At 39.8% G+C, this 15,572-nt stretch overlaps 1 protein-coding gene across 1 annotated transcript in view; it reads right to left on the minus strand.

Annotated features, from left to right (window-relative positions):
* Window positions 1-341: 341 nt before the first annotated feature.
* LOC121443781 (spindlin-2-like) overlaps window positions 342-15,572 on the minus strand; it is a gene marked incomplete at its 5' end in the record, with an annotated part of 36,667 nt that continues 21,436 nt past the window's right edge. The window contains 2 exons of the mRNA XM_041645571.1: window positions 342-449; window positions 3,929-4,054. Coding sequence (XP_041501505.1) covers window positions 342-449; window positions 3,929-4,054 — 234 coding nt within the window. The remainder of the gene's footprint in view (window positions 450-3,928; window positions 4,055-15,572) is intronic.

Below are 15,572 nucleotides of genomic sequence, written 5' to 3' on the forward strand. Positions count from 1 at the left end.
CACCATCACAAGGAACTCTGAAATTGTCCAAATCTGCACAGGGACTCTTAGAGTATTCCTATGCTTCAAAGGACACTGTGGAGAGTCTCTTACCTGCCAAAGGCACAATTGGAAATTTGACATCTGTAAGAAATACAGTAGGACATTTTGCATCAAGGACAGAACCTCTGATGTTTATACAAAATACCCAGACACTGTTAGAATCTTTGCAATCTAGTCAGGTATATTTGTGAGTGTCAGGGTGCAGAAGGGCTTGTGGCCCCTTCTGTATCCACAAGGGTCTTTGGACTTATCTGTGTCTGCAAAAGGAACTCTAGTGACATTGCTGTGTAATCAAGGAACTAGGAAGTATCCTGCTTCATCCGAAATCCCTCAGAAAACTTCCCTGTCTGTGCAAAATTCTTTACAGTATCCACCATCTGTCGCCAGATCTCTGAAACCTTCTCAATCTGAAAAGAGCACACGAGGGTCTTTGTCCTCACTTCAAGGTACTGGAATATCTAGCTCTGGTTCTCAGGAAATATTCCAAATTTCTGTGAGTTCAGGATATCCTGAACATTTTCTATATTTTGGATCACCTCTGGAAATTTCTTTGTATGCACAAGGAACTCTGTGATTTTTTTTTCATTTCCTCATGGAGAACTTTATCTTTACCTCATTTTTTTGCTAATCTATAATCATCTCAACTTGTCCGAATGAATCTCAGCCATTTGTCTTCTGTCAGAGAGCCTGTGGTAATCTGTCCATTTATCCCAGGTCCTACATAGTCTTCACCATTTAATAAAGTGCCTAGAAGATTTTCATCACATGTCCCAAGTAATCCAGCATTTCTAATCTCTGCTCATCTGCCTCAAGAAGTTAGTGTATCTGATCACTGAGTCCATCAGCATCTTCAAAAGGAACTCTGGGGCCTTTGTTATCTTCTGCAGACATCCAAGTAAAAGTCCAAAATACAAATAGTTATCACGGGCAATGTCACTTAAAAGAGAGACATTAGAAACTTCTCCATCTCATGAAGGAAGTTCAGTATATGATCCTTGTCCTCAGGAGACTCTGGGACTTTACTCCTTTTCCCAGGTGAGCTAATCAACTTTTCAATGTCCTCAAGAAACGTTAGGTTCCTGTGTATTTACACAAGGGTCTAGCCACGCTGCACAAAGGAGTCTAGGACAACATACGTGCTCAAGGGCTACCAGGGACTTCCTCATATACACAACATACATTATCAAGTTCCCCTCTGCACAAAGTACATTAGCATATGCATCATGTACTGCAGAGTCTCAGGGATATAGCCAGCATGCCAAAAATGGTAGAAACTTTGAAATCTGTTCCAGGGTCTCAAAAATTTTTGTAGAACTTTTGCTACCACCCTGGGACTCCCCAAGATAATCATCATTTTCATCAGGCATATGCAAAACTTCTACAACTACCTGATGACATGTGGAATCTGATGAGCCATGGGAACATTCTGTATATGCCCCAGAAAACTTGAGTTATTTCCATTCTTTCCAGTGCCTTTTAAAATCTAAACTGTCAGAAGAAGAAACTTTTCGTTACTCTAAATCTATGCAAGGCTATCTAGGGCCCTATGTTTCATTCTATGGGACCTCTTCGATATTGGAATTCTGCACAAAGGGTTCACCAAAGAAATCCATCTGCTCCAGACACTTTAGGAACTTTGACTTCTTGAAAAGGGCAAATGATGATTCCTTTATCTGGGCAAAGCACTCTATCCTCTTTCCTAGAGTCTTTGGAAATTTCCTTATCTGTTCAAGTGAGTTCCAGACATTCATTATCTTTACTAGAAGTTGTGGAATCTTGCCTTTATTCATGTGGAAAAAACACTCTGGAAGTTACTACCTGTGCACATGGAAATCTAGTGTTATCCAATTCCTCAAGAGTGGATTTGATATCTTCATTATCTACTCCCATGACTCTAGGATTATTTCCACATAACAAAGTGGAGTTAGGAATATCTCCGTCTGTTTCATGGATGCTCAGACCTCCTGTGTCTATTCAGGGTGTTCCAAGAACACCTACATCTTCCCAAGAGGTATAGGAATGCATCGTTAATCAGAGGAAAACAGAGACTTTTCCATATGCCAATGATGATCTCTTTCCTATGAACTGATGCAAATTCTTAATTTTCAAAGTGGAACTTAAAAGACTGTTCATCTGCCAAAGGGGTGTTTAAAACTGCTCTGTCTATTTCAGGGCCTGTAGAAAAATTTCTATCTGCCTCAAGGACACAATGGCTTTTCAGTTCTACACTCCAACATACTGGGAGCTTTTCTCTATCTTCCCAAAATAAATCAGAACTGTACACACCTACTAGAAGCATCTAGATTCTTCACCAAATGTCCAAACTTATCTAAAACATTCTCTATCTTCCCAAGAGTCTCTGGGACCTACCCCACCTACACCAGGTACTCTGGAACATTCCCCACTTGATCAGTTGTGGTAGAAAATATCTGTATACACAAAAGTGACTCTAGGATAAACAACACATCAGAAGGTATATGAAGGACGTTCATTATCTCTCCAAGGTACTTTGTGATAGTCTATATCAGGACAAGAGTCTCTAGGACATTGCCCATTTGTCCAAGGGTCTACAGAGTCATCCAGACCTTCCCACAAAGTGCAAGACACTTCTTATAATCAAGGGTTTGTGGCAAAGTTCCCATCTCTCCCACAAGAAACACATATTTCCTGCCCAGGGAATATTGTAATATGTTTCAGCTTCTCAAGTTATTCTAGAAACATTTTCTTCTCTCCAGAAAGTAGAAGTTCTTTAGATGTGCATGGTGCTCGGCAACTTCAACCTGATTCACAGAGTAGTTGGGAAATTCCCAATGGATTCCAAAGTCATCAGAAACTATAACATCTCGCCTAATGGTTTTTAAATGTTCAGAGTCTTCATCTGTGAGTCTTGAAACATTGACACCTCTTCCGGTAAATCTGGGACATTCAATGTCTGCCCTAAATGCCCTGTTCCTTTCTGTTTCTGACTAATAAATTCAGGAAACATCATCTCTCCAAAAATCTGTTCATTTTTCTCTATCTTCTAAATGTTCACTGAGACCTACCCCTTCTGTACTAGGGACCTCCCAATATTTATTATCAGCTCAATTGTACTCAAAATTGTCTAGAGCTGCCAAAGGGATTCTCAGATTATCACCACTTAAGTAAGGGTGTTTAGGAGATTCATTATCCTGGCTCTTGGAACTTCCATATCAGCACAATCATTTGTAGGACATTCAAAATCTGAAAAAGAACCTCTAGAAATGTTCATATCTTCTCAAGAAGACCTAGAACCTTCTTTATCCCAAGAGGCTGGTGTACATTCATCATCAATTCCACAAGATTGTGGACCTTCTCGATCTTCAAAAGATCCTTTAGGAACATCAATATCTACACATGGTGCTCTCCAAAAGTCTGTAGTAACAGCACCATTATTAGCTCAAAGTGTTCCAAAAATTCATGCTTTTTTGGAGTGGCCTCTGCGTTCTTCCCAATATTGCTTAAGAGACAACAGATCCTTTGCCATTTTATACAGAGATTTGTCGTATTTTGAAATCTCTCTCAAGGCCTATAGACACTCTGACATCTAATATAGAGACAATGAGATTTTCAACAATTGCCAAAGGTGCACAGGCCTTCTATAACTGAACAAGTGACATTGAGATAACCAACAATTTCTTATAGAGCTCTGGGATTTTCTCCATCTAACCAACACTTTGTGAATGCTGCCTCATCTCAAAGGGGGCCTGATAGAATTTCATTTATGGACAAAGATTTAAAACAAATGTGTTCATGCAAACAGCTTACTTTATGAAACCACTGAAGCAAAACTGTCCAGTAAATGCATTGTCTGCACAAGGGGCTCTAGGAATGTCCATATCAGCAAAGAAATCTCTTTGACACTCACCATATTTTCATAGTTCTTCAGATACTTCCCTGCCACTTGAAGAGGCTTCAGGCACTTGTTTGGAACAAGGGCATCCAGGGCAGTCCTTATCATTAGCATTATCTGATCAAGGAGACGTTGGGCTATCTGAATATTCAAGGGGGCACTAGAAACACCATGATCTACCCATAGCACTCTAGAAATACCATCTTCTACCAAAAGGAATATAGAACTACACCACCTGTCCAAAATACTCTAGCACATCTCCTTTATTCAGTGCAGAGTCTAAAACATGCTCCCGTATGCCAGAGACATCAGAATATTTCATCTAACAAAGAGGCTTGTAATATATCAGACTCTTCCCCAAGAACTTCAGAAACTTTTCCATTTACCTCACGATCTCTGGAAATTTCATTCTCTGCCAAAGTACTGTGGGACCATCTATATCTGAGAAAGAAATTTAGGAGGATCAGTATCTATGGAGGAATCCCTGAAAACTTCTGCTCCTGAGCTAGCATCTATGGTTCCACTCCACCTGCATCTGGAAAGAGGTTCACTCTCCCTCTCAGAAAAAATGTTGTCGGGACACATCGTTATATTTACAAGAGGATTCACCAACTCAGAAAACCTAAGCCAGAGTTTTATGATTTCACAAAAGGCTCTGAGATTGTCTATTTCAGCAGATAGACATTCAATAAATGCTTTTGGGTCTCCAGATATTTTCTTATACCTAAATAGGCTTCAGGCACTTGTTTTGAACACTGGCATTAAGGACAGTCATTATCATTATCTGATCTAAGAAATCTTGGACTAGGGAATACTCAAAGGACCATGAGAAACATCACCATCTTTGCATAGCACTCTAGAAAAGGCGTCTTCTACCCAGGGGATTATAGATACTTCAGCACCTGCCCAAAATGCTGTAGCGCATATGGGTCTTTCAGTACAGACTCTAAAACTGCCCCCCCTTATGTGAGAGACATAAGAAATTTGGCATCCCCCAAGAAGCTGGTAACATATCAGACTCTTATCTAGGGATTTCAGAAACTTTTCCATCTATGCTAGAAACTCTCAAAATTTCATTCTCTGGCCAAAGTACTATAGGACCATCTGTATCTGCAAAAGAAATTTTTGGACCATCAGTATCTCTGGATGAATCTCTGGGACCTCCTCCACTGGACCTAGGTTTTCTAAGACCCACTCTACCTGCATCTGGGACTTGGTCATTATCCCATTCAGCACAACATTGTCAGGAAATGTCTTAAGTTGCACAAGTAGATTATCCTCTCAGCAAGGCTATACAGGAAATTCCTTGCATTCCCAAGAAGCTCTGGGACTGTCCATATCAGCATAGGAATCACTTGGACATGCATCATCTGCTCAAGAGTCTCCAGATAATTTTTGTTCTCCCAAGGGGCTTCAGTCCCTCCTTTGACACTTGAGACTTTAGGACAGTCATCATCTGATACTGGAACGCTTCAACTTTCTTACTCTCATTATGGTACAATTAAACTCCACCATTTCACAAAAGTTTTCTAGAAATAACATCTTCTTACAATAAGGTTACAAAAACTTCAACAACTTCCCAAGATTCCTTAGAATATCAACTTCCCCCAATGTAGACTCTGCAACCTTCCCTTACACAAGAGACCTCAGAAACTTTGCCAACAGCAAAAGAGGTTTGTAAGACCTCAGATACTGTGTCAGGTGCTTTAGAAACTTTACCATTCTTTGTAGAGGCTCTGAGACATTGTAATTCTGAAAAATGTACTCGAGGCCCTTCAGTATATAACCAGAAGAATATGGAGCCCCCAAGACGTATTCATTTTACATTTGGAAATACCACACCATCCCAATGGCTTCAAGAACCTATACCATCTACCCAAGAAGGAGTGGGAACTTTCTTTTCAATGGAGTCTTTAAGAATGTCTACTTGTGCACATGACAGTTCATTCCTATTCCTTCTCATGAGACTGTCTGAGCTCTTACTCTTTTCGCAATAAAAGCCATAGAAGTTCCAATTCAACCAAAAAATAGTGAAGCATGCTTCATTTATTAAATGAAGAATCAGATTTTTACTTTTAGAATTTAATGCCTTAAGATCATTCACATCTGCCAAAAGTAGGCTCGCACTTGCATATATATCAGAAAGGACTCACGCTCTACCGCTACCCCACCCAGGATTGTTTCCAAACAAAGTATCATCAAAATTGAACTTCAAATCTAGTTCCACTCCTACAAAATATCAAAGATGTTCTCCCTCTCGACTAGGTTGGTCAAAACATTTGTAATCAAAGAAAACAAAATCAAAACTTGATTCTAAAGAATCATGCCTCAAATCTGTACCAACAGAAGATGAAGGCTTGAAATTTCACCATTCTCCCAAAAACGGGGCAGAGATTTTGTTTCTATCAATGTTGCTGCAAGGCTTAACACTGAGCCTAAAGAGAGCCTCACTACTACTTCTGCAAAGGGAGTTTGAAATCCTCACAACCTTATTAGGAGGGCCTCAGATTTTCTCCTTCTTCCCAAGGAATTCCTAGATATTTCAAATCTACCAAAATCAAATTGGAACAGGTCCCCTCTAACATGGAAGTTGTTCATGTTTCCCATTCAGAACATGAAGGCTGCCTAATATGCTCTTTGTCCACAATAGAGTTCAAGGATTCACCCTCCAAAAGTGAGCCAGAAACAAAAAGCTACTACTCAAGTGTGCATAGAACCTTCCATGTCTAAGGGAGGCTGCAGATCCTTGCAATCACATGAGAAGTGTGGTAGAGGTATTGCTTCTCCCAAAGGCAGCCATCAATATTCAAGACCTATCAAAACTAAATGAGAACCAGCTCTAACAAAGCAGATATTCATGCTTCCCATAAAGAACATGGGGGCCGTAATCATCTCTCTTTGTCACAAAGAGGATTTAGACATTTTTCATCTCCAAAAGGCAAAGAAACCCCTCTGACAAAGATAATCAGACAAACACATATGTGATATATGGGATCTTACAACTTTCTGCTTTTAGATCACAGGACAGAAGGTGGAAAGAGAAAATTAGCTCTGAAGCCATCTGTCTCCAAATATGTTTTCAAAAATGCACTGTTTCTTAATATTCTTTCTTTAACCTGTGTATTTAGTGTTTTGATTATTAAATGGTGAGGGGATGATTTTCTTTGATCCAGTCTTTTTGGTTTTCTGTATGCTTCTTGACTATTCAAAGAAATCTCAAGGTCCAAATCAGGAGCAGAAGTAGAGAGAGAGAACGAGCATGGAACTCAGGACCGCGAGGGGTGCACCCACACACTGAGATAATGGGGATGTTCTATGGTTCACTCACCAAGGCCAGCTGGCTTGGGTCTGAAAAAAAAAACTGGGATCAAACCGGATTCACTGAACGTAGCAGGCAATAAGGACTACTGAGAACTCAAGAACAATGTCAGTGGGTTTTTGATCCTACTGCATGTACTGGCTTTGTGGGAGCCTAGGCAGTATGGATGCTCACCTTACCTAGACCTGGATGGAGGTGGGTGGTCCTTGGACCTTCCACTGGACAGGGAACCGGGAGAGCTCTATGGGCTGACAAGGAAAACGAACTTGATTGGGGGAGGGGGAGGGGGAGGGAATAGGAGGAGGAGGTGGGGAGGAGACAGAAATTATTAATAAATAAATAAACTGACATAAACAAAAAAATGCAGTGTTTCTATGTGTACAGATATGTACAGCTCAACACATCCTTGAGGAAACAATAATTCTTGCATTACTACTTAGGCTCTTGGAAGATTGTTATGAGATTTGCCTTAGACTATCAAATATTTCTCATTGGGTATGTATGTTTGCATTGTGAAAATTAGCTGGATGCTAGTGCAGAGCCAGACTCTTATTGATTACCCATGATGTCTTGCGACCTTCCACTTTTGATCCTGGATAAATTGCATATTACTATTTTACCAAATATAACTGGAGCCCTCCTCTCTTTGAATAAAAACAATTGGGATTTCTCATTTGCTGAAGATAGTCTCATAACTTTCCATTCTAAGAAGAGGTTTTCTGTAGTCCTGTTTCCAAGAGACCTCATATATCCATTGTTTAATGAAGGTTTCATGAGAACTTCCCTGTGTAAAACTGGGCCATCATCCTTTTCTCCATTAAGAATGTGTACTTACACCTAATCCACCTATCTCAGGAAGATTAGGAAGCATTGTCTTTGACTCAAGGAAACTCATACATTCCTTTTATTCACAAGGTGACATTTGAGATGTTATTTTGAATAATACTGCATCCTACCTTGTAGGATTCTGTCAAGAACTCTCAAGAATTTATTCTGTTTTAAACTAACTCCAAAATATGCTGCTCTAAATAAAAATGATTTAAACCTTTAATGTTTGGTACAGGTAGTTAGTGAAATGCATTGCTCCCTGTAGGTTTTGGGTCCCTGTCATAACTTTAAAATTAGAAACTGAATCCTAAGCTATGTTTTTCAATCAAATCACTAGAAATCAACTGGCCCCATCACAGCTGCCCATACATGGAATAAGTAAACAACCAGAGAAAGAAGAAAACATCTAGCTGCTGACGGGCACCAAGGCATAATGAAGAAAGCTCTTGCTGATGCCTAACTCTCCAAGAGACAAAAAAAGATAAGAAAGCTCTAAGGAAATATTGTAAGTTGAAGTGCAATAATGGGACATTCCTTCTCTAAATGGGTTAGTAAGAACATGTACCTACAACAGGATGGTGAATAATACTTCTCCCTTGTGTGCAATGGTTTTCCAACTTATACACTTGCCTGAAGTAATAAGGGCAGAAGCGGGGCTGCGTCCCCAACACCCCAGCCGCCTGCCCGGCTAGCTTATGCCTGAAATAACAACACACAAACTGTATTCATTTAATCACTGCTTGGCCCTTCTGCCCTAGCCCTTACTGGCTAATTCTGATATCCCGATCAACCAATCTGTAATAATCGGTGAGCACCAGTCTTACCGGGAAGATTCTAGGCTAGTCCATCCTCGGTCGAGCTTCATGGCGTGTGTCTGCCTGGGAGCTGGAAGGATGGCGTCTCCCTGAGGCGTCTGCTCCCGAGAGCAGAGCAGTGGAGTCTCTGACCTCACTTCCTCTTCCTCCCAGCATTTTGTTCGGTTTACTCCAACCACAGGGCCAAGCAGTTTCTTTATTGGCCAATGACCTTCCTCCATCATTTCCCCTTTTTCGGTTTAAACAAAAAAAAAATAGGCTTTAACTTTAACATAGCAAAATTACATATAACAAAACAGTTATCAAGTAAAAGTTACAATAATCTGTATCAAAACTAAGGAAAACTGTAACTATAACTAACTATTCTTAACTCCATCAAAGACTCCAGAAAGATACAATACTACCTAAGCAAACAAGAAAAAAGCAACTTTTAAAACTCTAGAAATGACAGAGACATCTCGCTGCCTGGACAGTCACCCAAAGTTCCTCTGTACTGTTGGGGCATCCATCTTCAGCCTTCAGGCCCATGGTATCCAGCAGACATTTCCATAAAGCAGGAAAATTCAAAGTCAGTTCAGTCACTATCTGTTGTGTCCTGCAGAATGTCTCGCAGACTCTTTCATGAATCAGGAACCCCGAAAGATCATCTCACCTTAGGCAAGTTCAGTAGTCCTCTCTCTGTGGGTTCTCTGTGTCCAGTTTATGCAATAGTCTAGGCAAGAGCAGTTTCTTGCCCAAACGGATATCAAACTCCATAAGGTGGCTCTTCAATGTCCATCTTCCTCTTGAAGAACATTGGTGCTGCCAGGAGCAGAGTGTCTCATTGTCATGAAAAGTCCTAAGTTATTAAAACATTTAAAATGCCATATTCTGCAGCCTTTGAGAGATATGAAGAATGCCTATCTGAAATATATCTCTATATGTCTAGAAAATCTAACTAACATGACTACAAGCTTTACTATTATCGATGATCATCCATTAACAACCAATATTTCTTAATTATACAGTACGTATTTAATGAACTACACAATCACAATACCTTAATCAAAATCAGAAACACTATACATATAACAAAATTGACCTTAAATCTCTGTCAATAAAGCAAAATCTACATTAATGCAAATTATTCATATCTATAACACTTGCCCTACAGAGGTCTCAAAATTTACCCTGTCTCACGAAGAGTCAATGCCTCAAATCTCCTCAAGTTAGCTTCCTGCATTTATTTCACTGAAGAAACTGTCAGACATCCATCCTAGGACAAAGATTACTCCTGAATTTCGCCATTTGCCAAAGGTCGTCTCAAGGATTCATTTTTTGGCAAAATCCCTCAAGCTTTACCTTTGTATATAAAGGGCCCAGATTAAATAATCCTTTCACCACTGACACTGTAAAAGTGAGATTCAGATTTGCCCATATTCAGTCCAGTATAGTGAAAGGTGTACTATGAATACAAACTTCAACCACAAAATTTACAAAGATCCCATTTTTTTCCATAGGGTGTCTGGAATAGTCCATAATGGTGAATAACAAGTCAGAATTGGTTTCCATGACCAAAGGGATTGCAAATATTTCACTTAGTATAAATAGAGATTCAGATCTAGCCAATGACCCTGGGAGGCCATAGAGCATAACCCTGCTTCCATTGACACATTTAACTTGACCACTGTACTCATATTACCTTAGTGCCAATCCCAGGGTCTACGACTGCTAGGGAAACACTTTCGTAACCATGGGACCTCAGAAGACTTTTGGTAGAGGGAAAAATATAAAAAGCTAAAACTTATAATCATGGACTCTGCCTAAAATGTACCAGTCAGAAATGCAAAATATTCATATCATTCATGTAAATGAAGACTGCCCTTATGTTTCCCAACTGCCCCCACCCAAATAATTACAGAGAAAATTACAATATCACTTAATGAATTAACTCAGTCTTCTTTTTAGCTAACTCTTACATCTTAAATTAACCCATTTCTGTTCATCTTTGTATCACCGTATGGCTCTGGCCTACTGGAAAATTCTGGTATACTTCTCCGTGAGCAGGCACATGGCCTCTCCTGGAATCCACCTATTCTCTTTCTATATCTCTTCCAGCCTGACTAAATTCCACCCTGCCATAGGTCAAAGCAGATTTATTCATTAACTGGGAAAGAAAAACACATATACAAGGGCATCCTACATCACTTTCATTGGTGGATATGCACAGACCAATACAACTCTTCGGAAGCAGGAAAGTTTATACCACCACTAATCATGAGGAAAGAGCATTGTAATTGTTTCTTGTAATCTTCCCAATATTTGATGTAATATATGGGTCATGGAAGTAGGAAGCAAATGATGACTAAAATAATCTTACTCAAGTTAAACTTGTTCTTTCCCTTCTACACAATGGTGTGATTAAACCTTGATATTTGGTCATACATTGTCAGGCATTTTCTCACATAGGAAGACTATTCAGAATGACCTCAGAAGTTTCCCCCATGAATATCATCTCCCCAAAATGTTCCTTTTATCAAGGCATCTCACACTGTGCATTTTTGATGACTGGTTATCTGAAGATCTTTATGATTAAAATAGCTGTTTGGCCTTTCCGCAATTAAAATAGCACTCAAGGCTTTATCACTCTGTTTAAGGAAATACATAAAAATATGTGGGTTTTACTAAAGTCATCCCAGAATTTCCATTTTTCTCAAGGTGAACAGGATCAAAGGATCCTCAGATCATCCCCTCTTTGATTGTGGGCCTCAGAAATATCCCCATAATGGAGATATTTCCCCTCTAACTACATCCACTTTAAAAATACATGAGTACCCAACGAAATTTAATCTTGCTCTGCTTTGAAGTCACAGAGTCTGAAATTAGGACATCTTTGCTTCATTAAAGTCACCAGATTGAAGAGGTCTCATCCTTCATTCACACATCAATGTCGCTGATGAGAACTGGAGCCTGCCAATGACTGATACATGATGTTCAGATTGCTGCCAGCTCTTCCACAGTTGCCTCAAGATGTGAATCTTCCAGTCTGTGATAAAGTCCTTCCTCCACTGCACAAGGTCGACTAGGATACTACCTGTTACCTAAGTGGTTTGTGACTTTGGTTTTCTCTTTATGTCTGCCAAAGTCTTGCATTCATCACCACCATCTATTTAGTCAAATTGACCTCAAATGCACACTTGGTAATCAAGAGAGCCTTACACTTACCCTGCCTGACTGAGGTGGCCAGGGATGGTCTTTACCTTCTCAAGGCACAAAACATTCAAATTCCAATCAAAAAGGCATTCAAAACTTACTGTCACTTAACATGCATCCAATCATTTATTTCTTGATGAAGGATGGCAAGGCCTTCTCCCCTTTTACTAAAATATGTTTCACCTCCAGTACATCACCTGTTACCATCATCATTATCCTTGTTATTTTTCCCAGGTTCCTCAAACTCCTGTCCTCTTGTCAGAAGTCTGAAAATGCCTTGCTTTCATAGAGATTAAGAATGTCTTACTCAGAATATTATAGCATCATACACTCTTTGGAAATACGTGTGTTTCCACTCTATCTATGGTGAAATAGAGCTTACTCACAAAGACCAAGATGGCATGAAATATACACTATTTTGCACAAAAATGACTCAGGCCTACCACCTCTACAATGCGGCCTATAGATCTTGTTCTCTTGATAATGTATGTCTGGTATATATCCAACTTTCTAGGATTCTTCAAACTTTCTTTCATCTACATATATGGGAATATCTTATATGACCAATGGCTTCTTACACAGAAAAACATCATCCATCCACTTGGAAAATATGCATTGATTACTTCCCAGCATTTCACAAGCGCACAATGGATATTCTCAATACTGAAAAACATTTGGAAGCTGATTAGCCCCGACAAGACCTTCCTCTGATCTACAAGGTGCTTATTTTACACTTGATGGAAAATTGCCATTCCTGTTTAATTGCACATTGCCATAGACTTCACATCTCTGACAAAAAGGTGTAGACCTTACCTGTGCACAAAATATCTCATAAGTTCCAGTTCTGGCCAGAGTGCATTAATATTTCTCATTATTCCCATGAATTCAGCCACATTACATTTTTGAGGAAGATTGTAATTGTCCTTTTATTTCTGTCCAAATCACCAAGGCTTCATTCTATCTTACTTAGTGAGAGTTAGATTCACATCAATAAAGAGTGCCTCAGGCCTGCAATGTTAGATCAAGGTAATTTTCATTTGATTTCATACCTATAACTTCTAATATGGGTGGCCCATATAGTGCTGTTCTGACTCAATAGATCTCAGCTCTCTGGACCGAGGTCCCTGAACACAACCGCAAGCTGAGTATAACATAGAATAATGTCTTCACTCTAGGCGCTTTGACAGAAATTTCCTATCCTACATGAAGAGGAATTTGTGGATGGACCTAAATCAGATGAAGAGACTGAGTCACAGACTTCTACGACTTCTGACAAGCCTGACGTGCACATTCAGAAAATATGTATTATAGATTGTGATTTCAAGTTTTGTGCTGATGAAGAAGGAAGGGCCTGGGACTTCCCCTCTTTCACAGGGTATCATTCAAGTTTTAGCTTCTGGCCAATAAGCTCATAGAAATATGACCAAAGGAGGCTGAGATTATTCTACCCATTCCTAAGAAGCATCTGACTCCTCCTTCTAAGCTAGAGAGGCTTAGCTCTTTCACCTGCTCCTAAAGTAGAAGCAGGAATTCTTCTGACCATTTAAGCTTTCCGGGTCTACCTAAGTTCTGCCTTTCTAGAGGTCCAAAACAGTATAGATTTTTATTTATTTATCATATTCACAGAACACAGAGGAAACTCTACAATCATGGATATGGTCCACCTACCTAGAGAAATTTGAGAGTGTCCTCTTTTTCTTCCTGAAGTTGCTTTTAGATTATTCCCTCACCCAAATATACTCCCTGGTAGTGTCGTCTGAAAAACGGTCTCAGACCTGCCTGCTCTTATATAGAGGTACAGCCCACCCACATAAAACGGGTTCCCATATCTTCTGAATATATGGGAGTACACTCTCTACGTTAATATACTTGGGCCACATACCACTGTGATGTGACCAAAGAAGTTTCATTCTACTGCCTATGATTTACCAGAAAGCCTCAGATCTTCTCATTCTGAAAGTTATATTCAAATAGGCCCTTCCATCTCTAGCTTCCAATGTAGCTAGAGAATACTTTTCAGAACATTTTATGTTATCTTCTAGGTTTTACATATGCTAACCCTTTCTTCTGCAATTTCCCTGAGGTAAGAATTATCCTATAGGTGACTTATTCAGAAATAAGATGAATAAAACACAGACAACATTTTATGACTAAGAAAATCTTTCTGATACTCCCTGGTTCATTCTTGGGAAAGCCGAGGACAGCTTTCATCTCTGAATTTAAACATTACTTTTTTTTTTTTGAAACATGGTTTTTTTTTTTTAGCTTTGGTTCCTGTACCGGAACTAGCTCTTGTAGACCAGACTTGCCTTGAACTCCCAGAGAGTTCTGTATGCAACCTTTTTCCCTGAAAATATATATAAATATGGCTTAATAGAGGGCTGTGTGGCCTTCCAGATGCAGAATGATATTAAAAAGGAGATTCTGAAGGGATACTCTGAATATACAGTTTATTTTCAGAAATCCACTCCACCTGGTAACCACCTTTGACTTGTTTCCCATTCTTTTTGACTGATCTTCATTAAGTTTTTCCTAAGGCAGTAAAGTGGAATTCTTTTTATGATAAAACAAAATCAGTCTCTAATAAGGTGAGATGCATTTAGATGGGTGATAGCAGCAGATGACCATGAGTGTGTCGTCCTCTTCAAGACACAAGTAATGTCATCACCACAGACAGGGCTTTCTAAATTTTTGACCACATATCTAATGGAGCCAATGGCAATTGAGATGGAATCTCAACAAATCACCTTGCATGGGCAGTGAGCTCAGAGACGCCATGCTCCCCGACTCGGGCAGATGCTATACCTCTGCTCTCTGAGGCAGATGGCGATACAGCCAGCCAACAGGTCAGACATGCTGAATTTTTACCAGCACCTCGTGGTGCTTCATACATTATTAGAAATGCACTGAGAGGCTGAAAATAATGGGCTAGGCAGTGTTTAAAAGAATACAGTTTTTGTGTTGTTATTTCAGGGCATTAGCTAGCGAAGCGGCCATGGTGCTGGGGATGAAGCCCCACTGCTCAAGTCACTACAATAAAGGGGGAAATGAAGAAGGTAAGGAAGAAGAGAGAGAGAGAGAGACATGGAAGAATGGATGAATTCAATCATTCATTGGATAAATGAGTGAACCAATGAATGAGGAGACCTAGTAGGATAAAATGTGCTGCATTCCCTTTGAGAGTCAGGCCAAATTGAGGATTGACAAGGTTTTCCACTAAAGAGGAGGCTTATTCCATTTTGCCTTCTTTGTGCCCCAGGCCCACACATGAGAGTGACGATGAGGACAGGGAGAAGAAGGGAGAGGGTGTACCATCATAACCTGGTATAAGTTTTCACCCAAATTGAAGCCAAATCACCTGACGTGGGAAAGCTGATCTACATGCTGGACCCGCTCCACTCTAACTCCATTCTAAATAGAGGGCAGGGTGCCCTAGCTGTGGGAAGTCCAAGCCCACCCTTCATCCATCAAGATTTAGGAAGGTATGCATCCACATAGAATAGGA

This window comes from Microtus oregoni, unplaced genomic scaffold (assembly GCF_018167655.1).
Source record: "Microtus oregoni isolate MIOR12 unplaced genomic scaffold, Mior012 000113F_000, whole genome shotgun sequence".
NCBI lineage: Eukaryota > Metazoa > Chordata > Mammalia > Rodentia > Cricetidae > Microtus > Microtus oregoni.